The 26432-nt window shown below is 37.5% G+C and overlaps 1 protein-coding gene across 1 annotated transcript; it reads left to right on the top strand.

Moving 5' to 3' along the window:
- The first annotated feature begins 8144 nt into the window (after positions 1–8144).
- Positions 8145–25482, top strand: LOC139936708 (kelch-like protein 28). Its single transcript, XM_071931588.1, has 6 exons — positions 8145–8278; positions 8929–9364; positions 9898–10415; positions 19025–19468; positions 19877–20085; positions 20868–25482. The coding sequence occupies exons 2-6, from the start codon at positions 8966–8968 to the stop codon at positions 21029–21031; spliced, it is 1734 nt and encodes a 577-aa protein (XP_071787689.1). The 5' UTR covers positions 8145–8278; positions 8929–8965; the 3' UTR covers positions 21032–25482.
- The last annotated feature ends 950 nt before the right edge of the window (positions 25483–26432 follow it).

The raw sequence follows: 26432 nt of genomic DNA on the forward strand, positions 1-26432 counted from the left end.
CCCCCCTCCCCCAATGAATAAATATAGGTTTTCTCGGTCAAATTTGGCAAATGAGCAGTGGAATTAACTTTCATGCACTGGAATTAAAGCTGTTTTGCCTCTCCAGTTGTGACTGCGTTTCAAATTTAGAATTCGGCCCTTCAATTTCGTATTGAGTCGAGTTATTAAAATTCCTTTAGCACATCAATTTAGCGTATCGTCATTCTTTTTCGAGACACACAAGCTTGAAGAAGCGTCTACGAATTTCAATGCTGCTTTGTTGAATTGTTGAATTGAATGACGCTGTCCCCGCAGCATTACAGTTTTTGACTAATCATAAAAACGAAATTACCCTTTTCAGTAGCTTTCGACTTCGCGCGAATTAGAATAGGTTGTTGATGGTTAAATTGGCTGCTAATTTGCCGAAATTGACCAAGAAAATCTGTAAATAAATAAATAAATAAATAAAATAAACAAATAAAATATATAATGAGTAAGGTATAAATGGCCTTAGCTTTCGATCCAAACAGGACCTTCTTCGGAGGCATAAAGTACAAAAAGAATTAATAATTAAATTTAAAAAAGAAAAAGAGAAAAAAAAAATAACACCGTATGGGCAGGGGTGTGATAGGTTGTTGACATCGAAAAATAAACTATGTGCAAAGCGTGAAGCCTGCGAGCGCGAAAGCATCCGAATGCGAGGCATTCTTACATTCATTTTCTTTGGTTTTGAAAGCCCACAATCTGGGGTGTTTCATGTGGTTTTTATCTAAGTTAATTTTCTCATGAATTTTATCTTAGTTATAAAATCTATTAATTGAAATAAAAGAGAAAAAAGAGGATAAATCACACCCTGGTAATGGAAATATAATAAAGACAATCAGATTTAAAAGAAAGTACGGAACAGTTGCCTACAAGTTTTTTTCAGTCAATTTTAGGCCATCACGACAAAAAAAAATCGTCTGCTTATTTGTCAAAATTGAGTGACTTCACTAGTGACATTCATACTATCGCTCTAAATATGTTAGTTTTTACAGAGAAATTAGCAACTACCTGATTTTTTCCCCCAGATGTACTTATGGTAGTCCCGAATAACATGTGAAAGTCGTCAATGGTAAAACTTGCAAAGTACAAGTTGTTTTAATTAGAAAATAATTATTGGAAAATAGCGAAACTGGATAACTGTGCACAAACAATGGGCAAATCACCATGCACAAAAGAATTGGGAAATTATTTAACTGTTTAAGTTATTTTGGTGTCTTTCACGGTTTACAGCACTTTCCGCCAATATCTCAATTTAATTAATACCATTTTAATTAATTTTAGGCCAAAACTTTGTGCTTCAAATATTTTATTACCGCTATGGACAGTCAGGCGGGCTTGTCGCGGGACCTGTGTGCTCAATCTGTCACCGGTCTGGCCCGGACATTGTTTTATTGCCTCGCCGTTTCGTCCAATTGAGTGCCTTGCATTCCTTGATAGCCGGTCTGTGCTGGCTTACTCACTTATATCATAGATGAAGGACAGCCTTCCTCTATGCTTTATCAAACCAAAGTGTTTCTGTGTCGTATGTGAAAACATTACTTCATTCCCCCCTTAATTTTAATTCAATTGTTTTAATACTGTCACCAACAAAACTTTCTGAATCTAATTTTGGTCATTTACTAAGTTTACGGAGCTAAGACAGGCCATTTAAATTTGAACTAAATGAAGAACATTTAAGAGGATATTGTATGGAAGAGCCACACATTTTTATTTCTCACTGATTTTTGTTTGTTCCTTCCTTCTCTAGATGCCACTTTCTTATGATACAATATTCAAAAATCAGAAATAAACAGAAAGGAGCATTATACAAATGGGATAAAATCAGTAATGCTAAATAAATCCTTTGTTATCGTATTGATAAACCGTTTTACAAATCGACCCGTGGCGTTGATGAAATCTTTAACTGTTCGCACAGCAGTGTAATACACGCGCACAGTATGCTGCAAAGGGACTCGTGGTGTGTAATTTTCAAAAATCTGAAATAAATATAACGGAGCTTTATAAAGTTATGATAAAATCAGTAATGCTACATGAATGCTTTGTTTAGGTAATGACAGTCTTGGATTGGCTTCGTTTGAATGATAACGTATTGATAAACCGATTTACATATCGACCCGTGGCGTTGATGAAATCTTAAACTGTTCGCACAGCAGTGTAATACACGCGCACAGTATGCTGCAAAGGGACTCGTGGTGTGTAATTTTCAAAAATCTGAAATAAATATAACGGAGCTTTATAAAATTATGATAAAATCAGTAATGCTACATAAATGCTTTGTTTAGGTAATGACAGTCTTTGATTGGTCTAACTTAAATGATAACGTGTTGATAAACTGTTTTACAAGTCGACCCGTGGCGTTGATGAAATTGTAAACTGTACGCACAGCAGTGATGTACACCATAAAGTATGCTGCAAAGCGACGCGTAGTGTGTAATTTTCAAAAATCTGAAACAAATATAATGGAGCTAATAAAAATATGATAAAATCAGTAATGCTACATGAATGCCTTGTTCAGGTAATGACAGTCTTTGATTGGTCTAATTTGAATGATAACGTATTGATAAACCGTTTTACATATCGACCCGTGGCGTTGATGAAATCGTTGACTGTACGCACAGCAGTGATGTACACCATAAAGTATGCTGTAGAGGGACGCGTGGTTTGTAATTTTCATAAATCTGAAATAAAAATAACGGAGCTTTATAAAAATATGATAAAATCAGCAATGCTACATGAATGCTTTGTTTAGGTAATGACAGTCTTTGATTGGTCTTATTTGAATGATAACGTGTTGATAAACTGTTTTACAAATCGACCCGTGGCGTTGATGAAATCTTAAACTGTGCGCACAGCAGTGTAGTACACGCGAACAGTATGCTACAAAGGGACTCGTGGTTTGTAGTTTTCAGAAATCTGAAATAAATATAACGGAGCTTTATAAAATTATGATAAAATCAGTAATGCTACATGATACTTTGTTTAGGTAATGACAGTCTTTGATTGGTCTAATTTGAATGATAACGTATTGATAAACCGTTGTACAAATCGACCCGTGGCGTTGATGAAATCGTTGACTGTACGCACAGCAGTGATGTACACCATAAAGTATGCTGCAAAGGGACGCGTGGTGTGTAATTTTCAAAAATCTGAAATAAATATAATGGAACTTAATAAAAATATGATAAAATCAGGAATGCTACATGAATCCTTTGTTTAGGGAATGGCAGTCTTTGATTGGTTTAATTTGAATGATACCATACAGATAAACCGTTTTACAAATCGACCCGTGGCGTTGATGAAATTGTAAACTGTACGCACAGCAGTGTAGTACACACGCACAGTTTGCTGCAAATGGACTCGTGGAATGTAATTTTCAAAAATCTGAAATAAATAGTTTGGAGAGTTATCAAATTATGATAAAATCAGTAATGCTACATGAATGCTTTGTTCAGGTAATGACAGTCTTGGATTGGCTTCGTTTGAATGGTAACGTGTTGATAAACTGTTTTACAAATCGACCCGTGGCGTTGATGAAATCGTTAGCTGTACGCACAGCAGTGATGTACACCATAAAGTATGCTGCAAAGGGACTCGTGGTGTGTAATTTTCAAAAATCTGAAACAAATATAATGGAGAATTTTAAAATTATGATAAAATCAGTAGTGCTACATGAATGCTTTGTTTAGGTAATGACAGTCTTTGATTGGTCTAATTTGAATTAAACCGTATTGATAAACCGATTTACATATCGACCCGTGGCGTTGATGAAATCTTAAACTGCGCACAGCAGTGCAGTACACGCGCACAGTATGCTGCAAAGGGACTCGTGGTCTGTAATTTTCAAAAATCTGAAACAAATATAATGGAGCTTTATAAAAAATATGATAAAATCAGTAATGCTACATGAATGCTTTGTTTAGGTAATGACAGTCTTGGACTGGCTTCGTTTGAATGATAACGTGTTGATAAACTGTTTTACAAATCGACCCGTGGCGTTGATGAAATCTTAAACTGTTCGGCAGCAGTGTAATACACGCGCACAGTATGCTGCAAAGGGACTCGTGGTGTGTAATTTTCAGAAATCTGAAATAAATACAACGGAGCTTTATAAAATAATAATAAAATCAGTAATGCTACATGAATGCTTTGTTTAGGTAATGAAAGTCTTTGATTGGTCTAATTTGAATGATAACGTGTTGATAAACTGTTTTACAAATCGACCCGTGGCGTTGATGAAATCTTAAACTGTGCGCACAGCAGTGTAGTACACGCGCACAGTATGCTGCAAAGGGACTCGTGGTGTGTAATTTTCAAAAATCTGAAACAAATATAATGGAGTTTTATAAAACGATGATAAAATCAGTAATGCTACATGAATTCTTTGTTTAGGTAATGACAGTCTTTGATTGGTCTTAACTGAATGATAACGTGTAAAAATATGATAAAATCAGCAATGCTTTGTTTAGGTAGTTACAGTCTTCGATTGGCTCCGTTGGAATGAGAACGTGTTGATAAACTGTTTTACAAATCGACCCGTGTCGTTGATGAAATCTTAGCGGTGTAATACACACGCCCAGTATGCTACAAATGGACTCGTGGTGTGTAATGTTCAAAAATCGTAAATAAATGTAATGGAGCTTTATAAAAAATATGATAAAAACAGGAATGCTTCATGAGTCCTTTGTATAGGGAAGGGCAGTCTTTAATTGACTTCATTTGAATGATAACGTATTGATAAACCGATTTAAAAATCGACCATGTTTAGTTGATGAAGAGTTCGTATCCTGTGGATACGCATTGCTTTGTTAAATCTTGAAAATAAACTTTACAAATCAGCAAAAAAACATGACCTTTTTGTATATTAATGGTAGTGAATAAAAATAAATTAAACAAATGTCTGAACTAAAGAACGAAACTCCAAAACATCGATTTATCTACCATACAAAAATACACAAACAAATCTTAGGGAGAAAAAGCTCAAGGAATTGTAGCGAGTCTATGTATTACTGCTCCGTTTGACGACTACCGATTACATCGGATCCTTTCGAGAAGCAATCGACTCCTGGCGTTTGGAAACTAAGGCCGTGTCCGAAACGACGACTTCGGCTACAGCTACGTCTAGATCAGCGCGTATACCAGTGTTGAAGAATAGCAGACGCGCGCGATCTAGCCGTAGCTGTAGCCGAAGTCGCCGTTTCGGACACGGCCTAACATCTGCCTTGTGCCCGCCGGCCACTATTTTTTTTTAAATAGCGCCTGGTTACAGCGCCCTCTCTTGACGTGAACCGTGTCACTAAAGAAATTATTTTCTTTTCCAAGTGTCTTTACCACCACAGTGTGTTAATAAAACACATATTGACTGGCATTCGGTATGTCTATTCCCCCGGGCCGCCTGTGGGTGATTAGCGTCCCCCGAGACACAGTCTCCTATGATAAACTTGTCTCTTGTTATAGGTTCCTGTCCGCCGCGCTCGGAGAAGAGATTTTGTGTTCCAAGATATTGAAGTATACGGTTGGTTACTATGGGGCGCCGTCTGTCAATTAACTGTTTGGCATTTTAAGGCATGTTTTTACCATGGTTTATAGCAATTAGATGTAAACCATAGAAAGTGTTGCCAAATCCTTTTTATGGTTTACATACCAGTAGTACTTGTTGTGTGTAAGTTTATGGTTTACAAACCATGAACATGCAACAAACATTTGTAAATCATGGTTCATAAAACATGGTTTATAAACCAGAAAAAATAAGCATCAAATTCATGGTTTACAAATCATGGTTTATAAACCATGAAAATTGGGTCATCTTAAAAACATGGTTTATAAACCATGAAAATTGAAGCATGAAAATTAGCTTGAAATAACTTTGACCCCATGTTAACCTTTACTTCCGGGTCAACCGGAAGTCACGGTGACCATATCTCAAAAAGTACACAGCCAATGTTCAAACTTTTGTCAGTTATATACTCTTAGGCAATAAATATTAACTTTGAAAAACGGTGACCCCAGGTTGACCTTTACTTCTGGGTCAACCGCCGGAAGTGGGACCATTATACACAACCGATTTTTAAACTATTTCAGTTATAAACTCCTTGGGCATTGCAGATTAGTCTTTGGTAGCTCACGTGTCGCCATGTTGACCTTTACTTACGGGTCAACGTAAGTGTTACCATATATATCAAGGGGTACCGGACACTTCGGCACCTTGCAAACTCGGCACCAGCAAACTCGGCACCTCGCAAACTCGGCACCTCGCAAACTCGGCACCCACTCGGCACCAAGAATGTCGGCACCAAACAAACTCGGCATCGGCCTGTTTTGGTCCATCAAACTCGGCAACAAACAAACTCGGCACCGGCCTATTTTGGTCCACCAAACCAAACTCGGCACCAACAGCAAATACCACCCGAAGAGTAGTATTAACACCGTAAAAACTGTTTGAATTTAGTTGAAATAATTAGTAGTTATTCTAGCTTATATGACCATAAACGCTTCCGAACTTTCGAAAAATTGGCATCGGAGATTATATATTTTTTTTCCCGGAAACTTTACGTCCGCACGTTCAGTTTTTTTTTTTTTTTTTTTTTTTTTCAATCATGTTGGTGAAAGTGCATCGCTATTCGTTGATGTATTGGGCTTTGAAAATGTTCGCGTTTTGTTGACAATGACTTTTTGATTTTAAAGAGAGTGTGATTTAGGAGCGCGTTTTGCCTACATGGCGGCCGTCGGCCGTGGGGGACTTTTGCCCCACCGCGGCGGCGGCAGCGACAGTTCAGCGTGCTCACCTGGTGTTTAGTGGAATCGTGAAAAAAAAAAACAGTGCACGACATTCTGTCACAGAAATTATTTACACGTATCTCTTTATTTTGAATGAGTGTTTTTTTACTGGATCAAAGTGAGTTTCGTGTAAATGTTCCCAAAAAACACTTGGACATCGAAATTACTAGTTGCGATAACGTAACCCTCCTGCCGTCGGCAGGAGGGTTTATATCGCAACTACGAAATTACGTACTTTCGACTCAAAAACGTCTTCAAAAGTTTACACAAAATACATATTAATTATTTTGATACAGATCTTTGAAAAGGGCGACCTCACCACGACAGTGAAAAATACATATTAATTATTAGGTATGTATCGTCGGTACGACGTCGAACCCGCCGATACACACGTCGAGGATCGGGCTTTATTTCAATTTCCAACTGGGTGCCGAGTTTGTAACCGTGGCAGATTGAACGTTTTCAACCAGGTGCCGAGTTTGTGGTTGTGCATGTGCCGAGTTTGTGGGTGCCGAGTTTGCAAGGTGCCGAGGTTGTGGGTACCGAGTTTGAGAGGTGCCGAGTTTGCTGGTGCCGAGTTTGCAAGGTGCCGAAGTGTCCGGTGTTCATATCAAGAGCTACACAACTTTTTTGAAAATCTTCTTTCAGCAAATCCCAGCAAAACATAGCCTTGCTCAAGGCAGTCGAATTATTCACTCCGAAAAAAGACCGCCGCTGTATAAAAACCCACCCGTATTCACTGTGCGTAAAACCCACCCGTATTCACTGTGCGTGACACGATGCCCTCGTACACTATCCGCATGTGGTGGCCTCCGCATGCGGTTAGTGGTGTACGAGTGCGATGACTTGTGTGAACAGTATTCGTGCGATGTGACAGTGTGTATACGGGTTGGTCATTCGGTGTGATCGCACACACCATGCACAGGGTATACGGCGGGTGGGTTTACGGCTGCGTCTTTTCGGAGCGAATAATGCGACTGCCTTGAGCAAGGCTAAGCAAAACAACACGGAACAGCTTCGTGTTTGTTCACAAACACTAATGTGTACTTTAACAATGCACAATATAAGAACTGCGTACAATACTGTTGCTCTTTATGTACCGTTTTTGCAATGGTTGTAAAACCATGAAGGAAGTGGTAAAACGTAACCCGCCGCGTAATAAAATGGCAACCAAAAAAAGAAATATTGATAATGGTGGCGCACTCACAGACGTCCGGTTCAAAATAAAAAGAGCAAGTCTACCAAATCCCAAAACAGAGCACCAGACTGGAACAAGTTTAGGCTTTAGACGGGTTCTGCTCTACACATTGGAATGGTTCATCGAACAACCGGTACACACCATTTCGTTGCAATTCGTTGAGGTACATGACCAAATGTGTGAGGAGCAATAGTAAACACCATTTCTTCCGTGCTGGACCGACCCGCGGCCGGCTGCAGCTTGTTGTCGAGAACCCATAAGATCCCATTACTACTAATAAAGGTGAGTCATCTACGAGCAATAGCCTAGCAGTCATAATTCTGACATGAGGACGTTTGTAGTCGACTTTCAAACAATCTGATCAATTTAATAATAATGAATTTTTATAATAATTATTAATTAATTGATAAAAAAAGAAAATTAATTATGTTTACTAAATTAAATCTAACAACAAGTATTAACATGTAAACAAACATTTTGTGCACACTCTGAATCTGATCGACATCATAGATATGTTTGTAATGTACTTTGATTTTCAGGATAACTTTCCGTATGGCGCCACCACTTCTTCACTAATTTTTACAAAGAGGGATATCTCATTGAAAAATTTAAGTAAATTAGATACCAGATTATTTTCTATCGAATGAAAAAGTGGTGGCGCCATACGGAAACTTTTCTGATTTTCATGTGTAAAATAACATGCAACCTCCCTGCGTGTAGTCTTGGTAGTTTGTTTGTTTGTTTGTTTTCCTGTTTGGGTAACTTTCCGTATGGCGCCGCCACTTTTTCACTCATTTTGTATCTCCTTGAGGTAAATTAGTAACTATATTATTTCATATCGAATGAAAAAGTGGTGTTTGTGTTGGCTTTTTTTCTTTTTCCTTTCTGAAGTCTAGATCTGTCCATCTTTCTTTGATATGCTTTTGAAACAGGTCTGTTCATCCCGATAATGAGGTCGCCTTAAGATAAATGATGGACAACATGAATTCTGATGAAGACGCTGCACAAGGAGTGACTGAAGTTCCAATGTATGCCAGTCAGATCCTCCAGTCCCTCAACCAGCTCAGAAAACAGGGTGAACTCTGCGACGTCGTCCTTAGAGTAGGCATGTGCAGGGTGTCCGCCCATCGGGCCGTGTTGGCCAGCTGCAGCCAGTACTTCCGTGCAATGTTCACTGGCTCGCTGTGCGAGAGGGAGAAAGAAGAGATTGAACTCAAGTCAGTGGATGACATGGCGCTGCAGACCTTGGTGGAGTTTGCGTATACAGGGAAGGTGAGGGTGACGCACGCCAACGTGCAGACTCTGCTAGCCGCTGCCTGTCTGCTGCAGCTGAAACCAGTCATCAAGCTATGCTGTGATTTTCTCCAGGTACAACGCATTTTGTTGTTGGTATCTTGTAAAACAACGGGCCTGTCGTGATCACTTTCATATTTTGTTTTGGTATTGCATTGTTTCTCTTGTCCATTCAAACTGTGGCCCACCTTACAACTTCTAGTGACCAAATTGTGAATTTCACGTAATTGTTAGGCGGGTTTAGAAGAATTCAGGTTCTTTGGGCTTTTACTCTTCACTCCCCTCGATAGATTGGGGTTATGTGTAGAAACTTACATGGTATACAAGTACACGTGTAGTTAAATACTTTGCAGAATCTTTTTTGGCTGAAATTATGCAGATTTCATGTAAAAGAATGTTAGAGTCCAAAATCAAATGTTTAAAAACAGTTTAGGAGATTTCACTTTTTTTATGTGACGCCAGTGTTCGAATCAGCTTAACTTTCACACGCTTTTTCTTTATATGCTGGGTCTCACAATAGCTGATACTTGTTTCTGACAATAAATACAACTACCAGTACAACTTCCCTTAAAATTGTTTTTGTTTTGTTCTTTCTTCATGAACACTAGGCACAACTTCACGCAACAAACTGTATTGGCATCTCATGTTTTGCGGACGCTCATGCCTGCACGGAGCTGTACCGCACAGCGCAATGCTTTATTGCACAACACTTTGAGGAGCTCAGCATCAGCGAAGAGTTCTTGCAGTTGGAGCACACCGATCTTGCCAGCATCCTGAGTCGGGATGATCTCATCGTTGCCTCTGAGGAGGCCGTCTTCAACGCATTGGACAGCTGGGTGCGATACGACCCCAATAAACGGCGCTGTTACATGGGCAAACTTCTCCACTGCATTCGACTCCCGCTGATGACCCTGAAGATGCTGACCAGACTCTACGAGGCTAATCCATTCATCAGGGATAATCCGTCGTGTCAGGAGCAGGTCAATCGCGCCCTGAGGTACCACCTGCGGCCGGAGGAAAGACTACAAGTTGCCAGTAAGATGGGATCCAGAGTGAAGACCCGGGGAGAGAAGGGTTTACTGTGTGCCATCGGTGGAAAGAATGGCCTCTTTGCAACTCTAGATAGGTAAGGTTTTTACAAATATTGATTATCAACATTTTAAGAGCTTTTGAGACTTTATGTTATCATTGACTAATCCCTCGCATTGACACACAACATGGCTTAATTACATGGCTCCATGGCCTGCCATTTTTTAGTTCAAATTTTATAAAGCTTAGGTGATCACATACAGGCGCGTACATAGACTAAACTACAAACTTCTCAGTAGAACCCAGAGGGAAACTGACTCCCAAAATGTGGTAATGTAATTGTGTGAATCAGGTCAATACACAATTTCATCAGCATTAGGGCCTAATGGATTTGTATGCTCTAACCAGGGCCCAATTTCATAGAGCTGCTAAGCACAAAAATTTGCTTAGCATGAAATTTCTTCCTTGATAAAAACAGGATTACCAACCAAGCTTCCATTTGTTACATGTTGCTTTTTACTGGTATTCAGCTGGTGTTTGCTTGTCCTGAAAATCGTGTGAAAATTAGGTTGGCATTTCTGTTTTTATCAGTGGAGAAATTTCATGCTTTAAGCATTTTTACTTCCTTCCTCCATGACCAGACCAACACCTCTGTCATGGTTTGGTCAGAACAGCTACTTCACCGGAACCAATGACAGAAGCTTGAAGATGTTTCCGGTAAAGGTCACTAAAATGCAACCCCAAGGCTTTTAGAGAAAATGCAATGTACGTAGTCAAGGAGTCTGGCTTCCTTTTTCTTTCCTTCTTTCTGTACGAGATTTAGGCCCTTTGGGAAATCAATGCTTGGGCTTAGGTTCAGGTTCTGTCTGCCTAGTTGAAGCCCTTTAAGGAAAATGCACATCATATATAGTCTAAATTTAAGCCCAGACTCAAGCTAAAGTAGTTTTTTTTTTAAACAGCTTTGGTAAGATTTAATAAAATTATGGATATTGCATGTTTAACTGAATACATTACACACCAGGACTCTGTTTAATAGATCTGCTTTTAAAAGCAGGAAATAATGCTTACAATTTTCTACTAAGGAGAAATGAGTGGGATACCAGCCACACATGGTAACCTTGTTCGGGTAAAGGGTTTGGGTACTTTTTTGGGACACCAAACACAGTGTGCACAGATTTACATAAAACTTACACAGTTTGAAGATAAAGATAGTAGAAAGCTTCCCTTAAAGCAATCACACAACATCGGTAAACAGTAATATTGTCCAAGGGCCCACACTTCATGTATGACAATTTTGTAAATTTCATCTTTTTTGGTGAAGTCACATTTGCATGCCTGACCTTTCCAGGCTACCTGTCAATTAAAGCCATTGGACACTTCCGGTAAAAAGTATTGTCCAAAGGCCCACACTTTATGTATGACAACTTATAAATATAAAATAACAAACCATTGAAAAGTTAGGCTCAATCGGTCATCGGAGTCGGGAGAAAATAACGGGAAAACTCACTCTTGTTCCCGCACTTTTCGCCGTGTCATGACCTGTGTTTAAAATAAATCTGTTATTTTCGATATCGAGAATTGATAATTGTTTTAATGTTTTTTCAAAAAGTAGAGCATTTCATGGAATAATATTTCAAGGGAAGCCTTTCATCATTACCTTCTGTAAACCCTGTAAGTTATTTGTAAATCTGTGAACTTTTAATTTTTGTTTTGTTCAGAAAGTGTCCAATGGCTTTAATATTACTTGATGATGGGTGCTGTAGCTTTTGAGAAATGAGTAAACTAATGTCACCCAAATAATGTTCGCCTTAGGAGATATCAAACACATCAATTTGTGTTCCAAATTGATATTAGTGGGCAACAGTATGAATATGTTTTCTCTAAATGTCACTCTCATCTGCCGCAGATGAACCAAACTGAAACTGATGACGCACTACATTTTTAACCAAAATATGCGAAAAACATGTTTACTGCACGCTCATGGTGCAATTTCACTATTCATTGGAAGTCTGCTGCATGTGTACTCCCAGCTCCGGAAACAAACCGGTTTAATCAGGAATCCACTAACGGGGATGAATGAGGCATTATTTTATGTTGCCATGGTAATAATGCATAATGCCAAGCTTAAGGCATTGCAGCACCAAATTATTACGATTGGAGAGAATCAGACGTTATCGAGAGATTTCTTTAGTGCTTGAAGGCAATTTACATGCATATAAATTTACATTTTGTACGATAAAAGGAAAGAGCTACATTTTTAGAGCCAGATTTGAAACACACAAACTTTGCAAAAAACACATCGACTCGGCATGTAGTATGCTACCTACAGTACATTGAATTTTACCTTCAAATAAATAAAAGGTCTCATCTGGGTTTTTTTTGGCAGAAAGAAATTATTTGAATTTAAGAATTTTCTATCAGAACAAATTTCGACGTATGATATCATACATAAATTGAAGCTTGTGTAAACAAAGCCGTTTACACAATGCCAGAAATACATGCAACAAGCTGTATAAAGCAAGTATACATGATTTAATGGCAGGATCCCGACAGATTGTAAGTCATTATTAGTTTTTTAACTGACCATGGCCAGTACCTTAAATGAAGGCTTTCAACAGCCTTGAATCTTTAAACATTGAAAATTCAAACCTACACATAAATGAAGCATTTAATGAGATCTACTTAACATGGTAAGTTTATAATAGAAAGAAGTTTGAAGCAGATTGACTAAAATATTCAGTTGTTAAAAAAAACTGACCGTGGCCAGATTTTGTGTGTGCAATGCCTTAAATGAAGGCTTTCAACAGCCCTATCAACAGCCTTGAATCTTTAAACATAGCCATTTAAAATTCAAACCTACACGTAATATGAAACATATGAGATCTACAGGTTTCTAATAGAAATAAATCAAAGCAGATTGACTATAAAACTGTTCAGTTGTTAAATACCATTAGCTCCATCTCTGCTTAGACTTAGGCTAACTATCCATATCTTTGTACATGGTTCTACCATAAATTTGATGACTGTCAAGGGCTGGGCAGTTCTAGTGAATGGCAACTCCACCAGCCGATTTCACAAAGAGTTAGGACTCGTCTTATCTCGAGTTAGGACGAGTAACTCGTCCTAACTTAGGATTAATCTTAAGGTCTGCATGCTACAGCGCAGGGCTGGGACTCGTCCTAAGTTCTAAGATTAGTCTTAATTCAGGAAGAGTTTTGTGAAACCGACGGCAGGGAAATACTACATTGTAATTTCTACTGTCAGTAATATTTCAAGGGGCACTAAGGCAATGACCAGGGGCATCCTGGATGCAAATCAAGCCTGCCATGGTAAAAGCCACCTCATTGAAAGAAATTTAAATTTGTACCTGAAATATTTCAAGGGGCACCTAGGCAAATACGGCCTACCATAGAAATTTTACAGAAGTTTAGGCAAATTGCCTCAATGAATTACATTTAATGCCTACTCAGGACTTGAATGGGTTTCATCAAACTGCCTAATTCGTAGCTCCTGGTATATGAAGTTTATTTTAATGAGAGTGGTCTCCAAAGTAATTATTGACATTAAAGAAACAATCAGTTTGTAAGAAGAACATTTTTTTGGTGGCTTTTGATTCATTTTTTCAAACAATATATATGCATTTTTCGCTTTAAACAAGCTTTTGGTTATTATGAGGATGAATTTGCAATTAATGACCTTGTAGTAGTACTGAGCCGATGATATGTGTATCACGCCTGTTACCATGAACATCCCCTGTCAATAATTTCATGGATGCAAAGATTCATTGTGGCAGTGAGCTGCCGTAGGTTAACTGAATGGTACAGAGGTTAACAATGATGCAGAACTTCCAAACATCTCTTTGTATTCAAATCACCTCAGATTTCCATTTTTTAAAGGCACTGGACACTATTGGTAATTATTCAAAACAATTGTTAGCATAAAACTTACTCTTAATGAAGAGCTGTTGGTAGTAAGACATTGTGAGAAACAGCGCCATCTGAGGTAACATAGTTTTTTAGAAAGACGTCATTTCTCACACAAATATATTTGAATTGATGGTGTGACCTCAGCTGAGGTTTCAAAATCAAGCATCTGAAACTTATATAATAGATGTTAAATTTGCATTGGGGATTAAGAATATTTATTTGCGTTTTTTACCCATACACAGATGTGTGTCAGAAACTTATGCGCCAAGGGCGTTTTTCTGTTACTATTCTTAAGGAAAGTACAAAATGCAGTAACTTTACTTAGTGACAACACATTGGTGTAGGGCAAAAGCCAAATTATACATCACCTAGAAGTACACATCTGTTCCTTTTTTTTGGGGGGGGGGGGAACGTCATTGAGCCCGTATACAAGGAAAATTTTCACCATGTGTCATTGTACATGAAATTCATGTCCAACTTCAAATTACATGTTAATGTACATAAAGCCTGAATGTCATTTTATCTGGATGACAATCAGGAACCTTGTAACAACAAGTTTTATTGGCACAAAGGTCTAAATATAGTCCAATTTCCCAACAAAGATAAAAACCAAGTGGGTCAGTAATGTTGACTACAGACATGACAGGGGGCAAATCCAAAGATTTCTAGAAACTCTGGATTTCTGCACGTAGGCACAGCTGTGCATCATGGTCTGATTGTGGTATTGTTGATTTTGTCTGCAATATGGCTCTAAATTCAAAGGGATTTTAGTAAATTTATATCATTTGGGTTTTTTAAGAGACAACCGCAATCGTTTCAGGAAAGACTTTTATGGGATTGACTGTTCATGATTGATTTCAAGGGTTCTCCCTATTTTTTTTTCTCTTCTCGCTTTGTTAAAGGCAGTGGACACTATTAGTAATTACTCAAAATAATGATTAGCATAAAACCTTACTTGGTAACGAGTAATGGGGAGAGGTTGATAGTATAAAACATTGTGAGAAACGGCTCCCTCTGAAGTGAAGTAGTTTTCGAGAGAGAAGTAATTTTCCACGAATTTGATTTTGAGACCTCAAATTTAGAAATCGAGGTCGATTGAAATCTGAAAGCATATGAAAGCCCTCAACTTAGTGTGTCAATGTTTTTTTTTCTTTCATTATTATCTCGCAACTTCGACAACCAATTGAGCCCAAATTTTCACAGGTTTCCTATGTAATGCATATGCTTAGACACACCAAGTCAAGGTTGTTTTTTCTTTCATTATTATCTCGCAACTTCAACGACCAATTGAGCTCAAATTTTCACAGGTTTCTTATGTAATGCATATGCTTTGACAATTACCGATAGTGTCCAGTGTTTTTTGAAAACATATTCTATGTTTAGCTGAATTTTGTTTGAGCATGGGGAGAACTGTATTTGTTTTTTAAAGACACTTCTTTGCGGGATGTTACTTTGTAACGTAAACAAGCTTTCATAAGATTTGGAAGAGTTCATTCATTTTAATCTAGATTTCATTAAACACATCATACAACCAAACTGTAACAAGCAGGCATAGTACTTCATCATGGAGGCAATTGCCTCTATTGCCCCTCTGGACAGGTGCCCTTTACCAAGGAAAAAAGACCTGGGAACCGTTGCCCTTTCAAAGGTGAAGCATCAGGCGCTTGAACATGTCATCAAATAGATTCAACTTGTTTTTTTTTTATAAGTATGTGGGTTTTTATGTTTTGTTGTTGTCTGCTTCTTTTTTTGCCCTTAAAAAAAACCAAAAAAACATTTGGTTTACTGTCAGTATTTTGTTTGGAACGTCATTCCTGTGGTGCTGATAAGCAGCATTATGAAATGGAAATGGCTCAGTGAGCATAAAATCGGTCGTCAAGCAGCTCTATGAAATTTGGACCCAGCCCAGCACACTATCTAGATACAATAATGTACACTAATCTCTGGCCAAGATACAACGTTCTGAATTAGAGTGCAAAGGCAGTAGGCTTTTTTTTTGATTGCATGATTTGGTTTTGTCTTGGCATGAAGTAAAGCAATTAAGCCCTAATGGACTCATGCTATTATTTCCCAACAGTCATTCCGATAGCAGCCCTGGTCTATTTATATAACCCCGGAGCTAAAAATAGTCTTGCGATAATTACTCTCCTAGTGGCAACAATAGTAGGTTGGCATGGATGATGGATGGGGGATGACATTTATCTGCACCAAGCCTTCACACAATCTGACATTATCTTTCCCAAGCACTTTCGTTAATGGCTGCTAAATTTAGAAAAAGAATAGAGTATGAATGCAAAGAAAGATGCAATTAATAGAATTACAAAACAGTTCAAGCTTTCCATTTTGAATGACATATTATAAGTGTACATAGAAATCATGCGGTTAATACTCATACATGATTGTGTGATACAAAAATTTGAGAAAAGAAATCTTTTTGTGTGTGTGAAAAGACAGCAAAGCTTGGCTTTAACTTTTAATACACTCAAAAAAATCAAATTACTTATATTTTGCTTACTTAATATTTTTTTGTTTACTATTTAATACATTTTTTTTTAATTACTTAAATATGTATACAATATTTTTTTATTTTTTTAAATAGTCTTAGCAATTTCAATGACATAAATATTTATACATTTTTTATTTGTTAAAAGACGTGGACACCTTTGGTAATTGTCAAAGACCAGTCTTCTCACTTGGAATGGTGTATCACAACAATTTATGCCTTAAAAATAACAAACCTGTGAAAATTTGAGCTCAATTGGTCGTCGAAGTTGCGAGATAATAATGAAAGAAAAACACCCTTGTCACACGAAGTTGTGTGCTTTCAGATGCTTGGTTCGAGACCTCAAAATCTAATTCTGAGGTCTCAAAATCAAATTTGTGGAAAATTAGTTTGTCACTTCAGAGGGAGCTGTTTCTCACAATGTTTTATACTATCAACCTCTCCCCATTACTCATTACCTAGTAAGGTTTTATGCAAATAGTTATTTTGAGTAATTACCAATAGTGTCCACTGCTTTTGAATAATTACTTAAATCTGAATACAATATTCATTATTTTTTTAATACACACAACAATATGTAATACACACTCATTACATTTGTTAAATATTCATACAATGTTTATAAATTCTGAAGATAGTTATCTGGGACAAATCCACATAGTGATCAAAACAAGCAACTGTGCTTTCTAGCCCCCCGATGATGAGAGGATAGTTTGAATCCTATAAATGGGCTACTGTGTTATTTCGCACAGTAAAAGGAAAACCACGTAATTTTGAGACAAATTTGTGTGGATCATTGTATTCTACTTTTAAAGCATCTTTCCAACCATATAACAAACAGTTATAAACGCTTTTTATAGACCAACTCGTCCGATCCAAGGCAACGTGTTCCTTTAATGTTCCTAAAGTAGACTAATGTAATAGAGTAGAATGCAGTCAGAAACACTCAAGGGATGAAAAGTGAAAAGGGAACAAAGGAGGGGGGGGGGATATTTATATCCACATCTAAAAAACTTGTTTTATCAATTTGAGTCAACATAGTGCTTGTTTTGATAACATTTGTATTTCATTCGTGAAGTAGAACATTGCTTTATTTATGGAAATGCTAGTTTAAAAATAGTGTCCATATCTAAGGTATAACAGCCCATTTACAGGGGCTATGTCTTCATGTTCAATGCAGGCATGTGGCTGTGCTTGGAATTATCATCTCCCACCCAGATACTGTTTATTTTTGAAACTAAAGTCCACTATTTGAAATATGCAGGGAGTATATTTTATTCAAACAAACCCGGCTTTCAAATAAAATCTTGTCATAACTTGGACAGATTGTGATAACATTGTGATAATATTGTCTTGTGAAATATTTCTTGGCTATTTTTAGACCACACTTTGAAGTACCCTGCAAGGAAGTTGTTATGTTATGTTCATAAAGCACCTTTTTTTAAAGGGAGTGTTGGGTTTGTGGCATTGCATGGTGACTCGGTGAGGTATCAATATATATTTGGTTTGCGGTAACACCATGTGTGTATCTACTTGCCAGGTAGAGTTTGTTTATTAGATAGCTCTCTTGCTTTATTCTACTACCGCGAGCTTTATAATTATATTGTTTTTGTCCACATAATGCTAATTTGTACTAGGCCAAACTAAAAGATACACAAACAGTCACCTGTGAAAGTTTCAGCTGAACACTTGTTGAGAAAAAACAGCAATATAGGGCCCTATTTAGATTTTTTTTATCAAGAATGCGAATCCATGCAAGTTTACAAAGTGACAGCAGGTAAAACATCACGAACGGACACAAACCCTCAGAAAACTTAGACATCGATTCACAATTTTTTTCTTCTTAGACATGCTTGAGTAAACATTATCAAAAACCATAGGTGTGTGTGTGTGGGGGGGGGCTATTACTTGGAAGGGACCCTACCTTTAAGTTAAGATTTAGCATGGGTACATGTAAGTGATGATAAGATTGTGGCTGAAAATTATCATGTTTGTACAACCATGTAGTTGTTATTTCGTTTATTTTGGATTTTCTAAAAACAAAAATGTCAAAGTATTCATATTTAAACTTTAATTGTCCAGGGTGGCTTTGTGACAATTTAACGTAATATTACCTTGATAGATAAATTGTTAAATGTTAATGTAAGAACAAAGTTGTGTTTATTCACAAATTTCATAGGTCTGTGATATTTGTCAAAGTACGTGTACTGGAAGTATTGTCAGAAACATTTCTTCAGAAAGTGAATCTTGTCCATTTTTTCTTTTCTTCCCTTATAGTGTTGAGGTGTATCACCGAGACAAGGACGTTTGGACGGAGGTTGCTCCACTAAGCTGCCGGCGTCAAGAATGTGCTGCCGTGGTCGTCCAACAAACCCTCTACGTCATCGGCGGTGTCGTCTCTGAGCTCCGTAACGGCTCCATGTATCGTCACCATGACAACAGCACTGAATGCTGGACCCCCAAAACGAACTCGTGGAGAAAAGTGGCGAGCATGCACTTAAGTCGTAGCAACCACGGGGTGGCCGTGCTGAATGGGAAGATCTATGCATTAGGAGGGGTTACCGGAAAGTTGTATCTACGGAGCGTGGAGTGCTACGATCCTATGACTAACCAATGGAAGACGGTGGCACCAATGATTAACACTAGGAGTATCTTTAATGCTGCAGTCGTAGATGGCAAACTGTATGCGATCGGAGGGTATGGGCCTAACTATCTCAACAGGTGTGTTACTTTAAGATTGCTCCTGTAACACCTTTAAAGGTTCAGTTTTCTACAGTATCAAAACAAAATAACATTATCAATCACAAGTTAGGGGTACAAAGAATACTACTTTACAAGAGCTAGATGAAAACAAATATGACACTGCAGAGGGATCCATTTTAGTAGCAGTGGTCCTTAAAGACATGCATTTGCATTGAGACGAGTAAATTAAGTGAAGGAGGTGCATGGTCGAGTCGGGATAAGCACAGAAGACAGTACAAATTGTCAGTTTTTACTATAAAGTTAAGTAAGTTAAGGTAATTAAAATAGTTTGTTCGAAAAACACAACCCAAAGTTGGATGGATTCTTAGCTGACATTGACAAACTCCTCACTAATGATTTTTTTGTTTTTGTGCCATTGTCTTGAAGCGTTGAAAGGTACGACCCAGACTCGGACACCTGGGAGATGGTGGCACCCATGGCTGACAAACGAATCAACTTTGGCGTCGGGGTCATTCATGGTTTCATCTACGTAGTCGGAGGCCACAATGGAGAGACGCATTTAAGTAGCGTGGAACAGTACAACCCAACGCAAGAAACGTGGACAACGGTTGCATCCATGAATACAACCAGGACAGGTTTGTATAATTTTATTTATTTGTGTATTTATTTTAAATCTTTAGACATATACATAAAGATTGGTTATTCCTCATTCCTCAAGAGTGGGCATTATAATTACTGCATTTGCTAGCCATTGTAACTGGACCCATGACCAATTTTATCAAGCTGTTAAAGACACTGGACACTCCTGGTAATTGTCAAAGACCAGTCTTCTCACTTGCTGTACAACTCAACACAAGCATAAAATAACAAAGCTGTGAAGGCTTGTGCTCAATTGGTCGTCAAAGTTGCGCGATAATAATGGAAGAAAAAACACCCTTCTCACACGAAGTTGTGTGCTTTCAGATGCTTGATTTATGATGTCTTTAAACCAAATTTGTGGACAATAACTTCTTCCTCAAAAACTATGTTACATACCACAGAGGGAGCCGTTTCTCACAATGTTTTATACTATCAACAACTCTCCATAACTCTCCATTAATAGTGTCCAGTGCCTTTAAGCAGAAGAAAATAATAACCAGGCAGAATAAATCGAATGTATATTGTTTGTGACTGGCTCTCTGCAAATTTGTGCTTTGCAGAACAATATTATTTCCTAAGCACAATTTTCTGCTTTCATGGCACTGCGTACCACTGAATTCTGTGCAAATATTGTAGTGTGATCTAGGAAGACCTGGTAAATTGAATTATTTTGAGGTAGCCGCATAACTGAAATACTGTTGTCCATTACGAGACTCTGATACAACCCAGACTGATTTATAAATATCATTCTTTGTCAACTCCTCCAATCAACTTGCAGGTCTGGGAGTAGCAGTTCTGAATGGCATGCTCTACGCAGCAGGAGGCCACTCCGGCTCGGCCTACCTTGATTTAACGGAGTGCTATGACCCCAACAGCGACACATGGAATGTAATGCGCAATATGATGAACTGTCGCTGTAACTTTGCATTTGCCGCTCTCTGATACAACCCCGATTACGATATCGCACCTTAGCACATTGCAAGGGAGTAACAACTACATGAATTTTTTTTTTTTTAAAGCTTGATTCTTAATTTGAAAAAGAAAAGCAATTTAAAGCTAAAATGCTAAGTGTGCAATGTTTGATAGAGTCCGTTTTGTAAATATTCATCGTCTGCAACTATTGCCATGAACTTTCATGTACTCTTAGCAGTTTCAGACGAAGCATCCACCGAGTGACCATTCCATCTTTAGAATGCATGACAACAACGGAAATAGTTTATCTCGGAAAGATGTGTGTAAAGAAGTTTCAGACATGATACCTACACCGTCCACAGCAACTCTCATGTCTCATGACTTTCATGTTCTCTTAGAAGTTCAGACGAGGCATCCACCAGAAAACCATGCCAGGTTTAGAATGCATGAAAACTATAGAAATAGTCCCCCATGATAGAATTTTGCAAAGAAGATTCAGACCAACAGGCCCACAGAAATTTGTGTGGCTCTTCACAGTCATGTACTCATAGAAGCTTACATGAGGCATCCACCGAACGTCCATGCCATCTTTAGAATGCATGAATACATCAGAAATAGTCCCCCAAGACAGAAGTGTGTTAAGACGTTTCAGGTATGAGGCCCCACAGCATCCACAGCAACTCTCATGTCTCATGACTTTCATGTATTCCTAGAAGTACAGACGAAGGTGTCCATCAAGAAACTATGCCAGGTTTAGAACACATGGGAAATAGTGTTCCTGGACAGATTTTTGTAAAGAAGATTCAGACCAACATGTCCACAGAAATTCTTGTGTCTTATCACTTTCATGTATTCTTAGCAGTTCAGACGAGGCATTCACCGAGAAACCATGCTAGATTTAGAAAACATAAAAACATTGGAAATAGTGTTTCTGGACAGAAGGGTATAAAGAAGAATCAGACATGATGCCCATAATGTCCACAGCAATATATATGGCAAACAACAACTTAATTGCAATTGTACTACAAAATGACTGGTCATATCAACTCAAGACAAAACTAAGATAATGAAAATTGTACCACCATGTTTATTTCCATCATGTAAATACAGTACTTTTTTTAACTCCCTTGTTGAGTTGTCCTGTTTAGCAGTCACCAGTTTGCTTTTAAGCACAATGGTTGGGCTTTTTGGTGATTTGGTTTGCAAGCGCTGTGTTTATTTTCTCTTGCCCGTTGATTAAAGCTCTAAGCCTACTAGGCAGCTCAACTCCTAGGCTGATTGATCTATGGTCACTGCGGTCCAGTGGTTAGACTGGTGGACCTGCAATCGCAAGGTTGTGGGTTTGAATCCTACCAAGCTAAAGTACTAGAACAATTATTTTCTAGTTTTTAAATCACAATGTCTTGATTTGTGCAATTCAATAATCATAGAAGTTAAACTAATGTTTGTCAGAGAGAGAATGGCTGTTGCCAGCTTTGTGTATATATTCCCTTCCTTGGAGTTTGCGGAGTTCCCTTGATGTGAAGATCATCTTCACAAACAAAAAACATCAGTGCCATCATTTTTAGATTCATTGCAATAATCAAGACCAAGATTCCTGCTTTAATAAATGCTTTCCCTATAAAAAATCGAGTGCAGTTTCATTTAAATTTGTGTAACAGTGGATTGCCAATGTGGACATTTCCTTGTAAGCGCTCAGTACAGTTGCATCACTGAATACTAAAGTGGTGAAGGCCAATTAATGGTTAATTGTACTGATTTAAAGTGATTAATAATATTTGAGGCTTTGCATATTTACAATAGAATGAAATTGCAGCAATACATACATTTTTAAAGTGTTAAATATTAAGAATTGTAATATATCTGTAGAGGATGAAAGTGTATTTATTTAAACCTTTGACACTGTGCATGGAGTACTGTGGGTAAATTTTACTAGGAATGAAAAAAAATAATCGACTGGAACGAGATTTGAAACTGTGACTTCCAGATTTATCTCCACATACAGTTAGCAGTCTTTCTATTTTGTCAATATCCTAGTCCGGGGTGCTAAAAGTTTGACACTGCTGGTCTATTTGGCAGATACGATCTGTTAATTGACAAATTGGGTGATTATTCTGCTGGAGGAAGACTATTTATTAGTGAAAACAAAATGAATCTTGCAGACTGTGAAAGTAAAAACCAGTGTTTTATAAATAAATACTTCAATTAATCGTCTAATTGGATAAAAGGTAATTATTGTAAACCGTCGCCAATATTTATGCTTGCATTTCATTTACTGACATTTGTACTGAAAGACAATGGGCTTTTTACCGTTTGTGCCATATATAGTTTGGGTTGTTTTTGCTTCATATATTTGTCCGTTTGTTAAGTTATAAAGGTTTTAGTTGACAGTCAAACCTTTTTGGCTGAATCATTCTGAAGTCATAAGCATTTAAGTTAATGAATTCACTTATGTTTCATTTGTTTAATTATATAAAAGGTTTTCAACTAATACAAAAGCTTGATATGTAATGAATTATGCTTATAGTGTTTTGCTGCACACGTTGACGTATATCAACGAAAACACACACACAACTCCTTATGTATTGGCTTACATACACATTATTATATTATATTAATTCTTATATTTAGAGAAATTATTTATGAGGCTTTAATTTGAGCTTATACATTGTATTTTATGTGTTATAATAAACATAGGAAGAGGAGCAAATGACAACTTGGCATTGTATGAATTGCGTAGCAACGGCAGCGCTGAAATATAAATAGAAGCTTGTCATTATCAACCCCCCCCCCCCCCCCCTGAACATTGAGCAAGTGCACTATGCATGATGCAGCAATCCAAACTGCAGCAGTGTGTGGTTTGCTTTTTATTTCAACTGAGATTTCACTTTATTGGACTTTAAGGGATTTGAGACTGTTTAATATGTATAAGAAATTAGAAAAAGCTGTTCCAAAATTGCTTATCAACCAAAAGGACCTACGATAGAAATTGCAACAAAAAAATGAATTTCATGGCCTGACATTTCAATCATGGCAGAGTCTTCATCGAGGGCTAAATAGACACACAGCACAACACAAACAAAGCAAGTAAATTAGTATATATACACATGTACCTGTTTATGTTGCAATCCTTTGAGAAAGACTCTGCTAGGGTCAAAAAGACAGGCCATTATCAAAAAGTTGTTTTTGTTTAAGATGTACTTATAAAACAACCTATCCACCTGACTGGTACTTAACCCATCGGGTCCTTCCTCGATGCATAACCAAGTAAAGCCTATGTAGAGTTTATTGCTGCATTACAATAAATAGTCATTATTTACTACCTTGCAGATGAACATATATCCCAACAAAATGTATAGTGTTGAAAAGAGTGCCGTATTCTCATTTAATGTAGTATAAATATACACTTTGCCAAGTTTCCCATCTCAGATCACTAGTAAAAAATAAGAATATAAAGAAAGTTGGTCAAGCTGTTGCAAGAAGCAATTATAGTGAGAAAGGATATACTATTTTTATGCTGAAAGGAAAATGAAATTTGAGTTTTCTGCAGGTATGTAAGTAGTTTCCCAGCATTATTGGAGCTACTTGGGAGACGATTGACTGAAATCTTAGCTTCAAGAGACAAACGGGGCCCAATTTCATGACACTGCTTACTGAAGAATTCTGTTTAAAGAAACTGGACACTATTGGTAATTGTCAAAGACCAGTCTTCTCACTTGGTGTATCTCAACATATGCATAAAATAACAAACCTGTAAAAATTATAGCTCGATTGGTCGTCGGAGTTGCAAGATAACTATGAAACTTGTCACAGGAAGTTGTGTGCTTTCAGATGCTTGATTTCGAGACCTCAAATTCTAAATCTGAATTTACTTTTTTCTTGAAAACTACATTACCTCAGAGCGGGGGCCGTTTCTCACGATGTTTTATACTATCAACCTCTCCCCATTACTCGTTACCAAGTGAGGTTTTATGCTGATAATTATTTTGAATAATTACCAATAGTGTCCACTGCCTTTATAGGCGACGCTGTGCACTTACAGCCCATGGATTTACCGGTACATGCTTTACAGGGTAACATCAGCACAGAGTTCTGTGCTTATAATACAGCTAGAATCGTATGCTTTAGAGGGTGATGTACAGCCCATGGACATACATGTAAATGTATAAAGCATAAGAGTTCTGCGGCAAGCATTGCCATTTAGTTGGGTCCCAAGTTTTTAGTGCAGGTAACCAGAGTGATTTGGTTCAAGTGGGATCCTGGAGTTTTTCTTTGATTTTGGTTGATAATTTTATATTTGCTTGCTACTACTCAAATGTCAGTTTTAAATTTATTCACAGTGGTAATTTCCCCATGTATTAAGTGCCATATTTAAATCATGTTTTTAAAATAAAGTTCAAAGTACTTTAAATTATGAGAGTGATGAGTCCAATGGTTTGCTTTATTTTCAATGTATGGTTTGTCTTTCAAGACAGTGGACAGCGACACTATTGGTAATTGTCCAAGACCAGTCTCCTCACTTAACCATCTCATCAAATGCATAAAATAACAAACCTGTCAAAATTTGAGCTCAATTGGTCATCATGTTGCGAGATAATAATGAAAGAAAAAACACCCTTGTCACACGAAGTTTGTGACCTCAAATTCTAAATCTGAGGTCTCGAAATCAAATTTGTGGATAATTACTTCTTTCTCAAAAACTACGTCATTTCATACTACTAACCTCTCCCCCATTGCACGTTACCCAGTAAGGTTTCATGCTAATAATGATTTTAACTAATTACCAATAGTGTCCACTGCCTTTAAGTGAAGCCCCAGGCTTGGTTGGTTCATCAGTAAAGGACTCTGATCGTATTTTTTACTCGAACCTTTTATCTAAAAGTAGCTGTAAACATTACAAGCTCTTTACAAGAGCATAATTAACGGGTGTGCACAACGTCGATAAGAATGAAGAAAAAAAATGTTCACAGATTTCTGGTCATGGTGGGAAAACTTCCCTTGAAATATTTTTGCCTGAAATTATGTAAGTTTTGAAAAAGGGGGTAAACCAAGCACTTTATGCGCTTACAAGTACCATGGGATGTAAGTGCAAATTTAAGCCAAGTACACAGCAACTTAAAGCCATTGGACCCTTTCGGTACAGAAAAACAGAAGAGTTCACAGATTTACAAATAACATACAGGGTTTACAGAAGGTGGTGGTGAAATACTTCTCTTGAAATATTATTCCATGAAATGCTTTACTTTTTGAGAAAACAGTAAAACAATAAAAATTCTCAATAACAAGAATTACGGATTTATTTTAAACACATGTCATGACACGGCGAAACGCACGGATACAAGGGTGGGTTTTCCCGTTATTTTCTCCCCGACTCCGATGACCGATTAAGCCCAAATTTTCACAGGTTTTTATTTGATATAGAAGTTGTGAT

Source organism: Asterias amurensis, chromosome 1, assembly GCF_032118995.1.
Source record: "Asterias amurensis chromosome 1, ASM3211899v1".
NCBI lineage: Eukaryota > Metazoa > Echinodermata > Asteroidea > Forcipulatida > Asteriidae > Asterias > Asterias amurensis.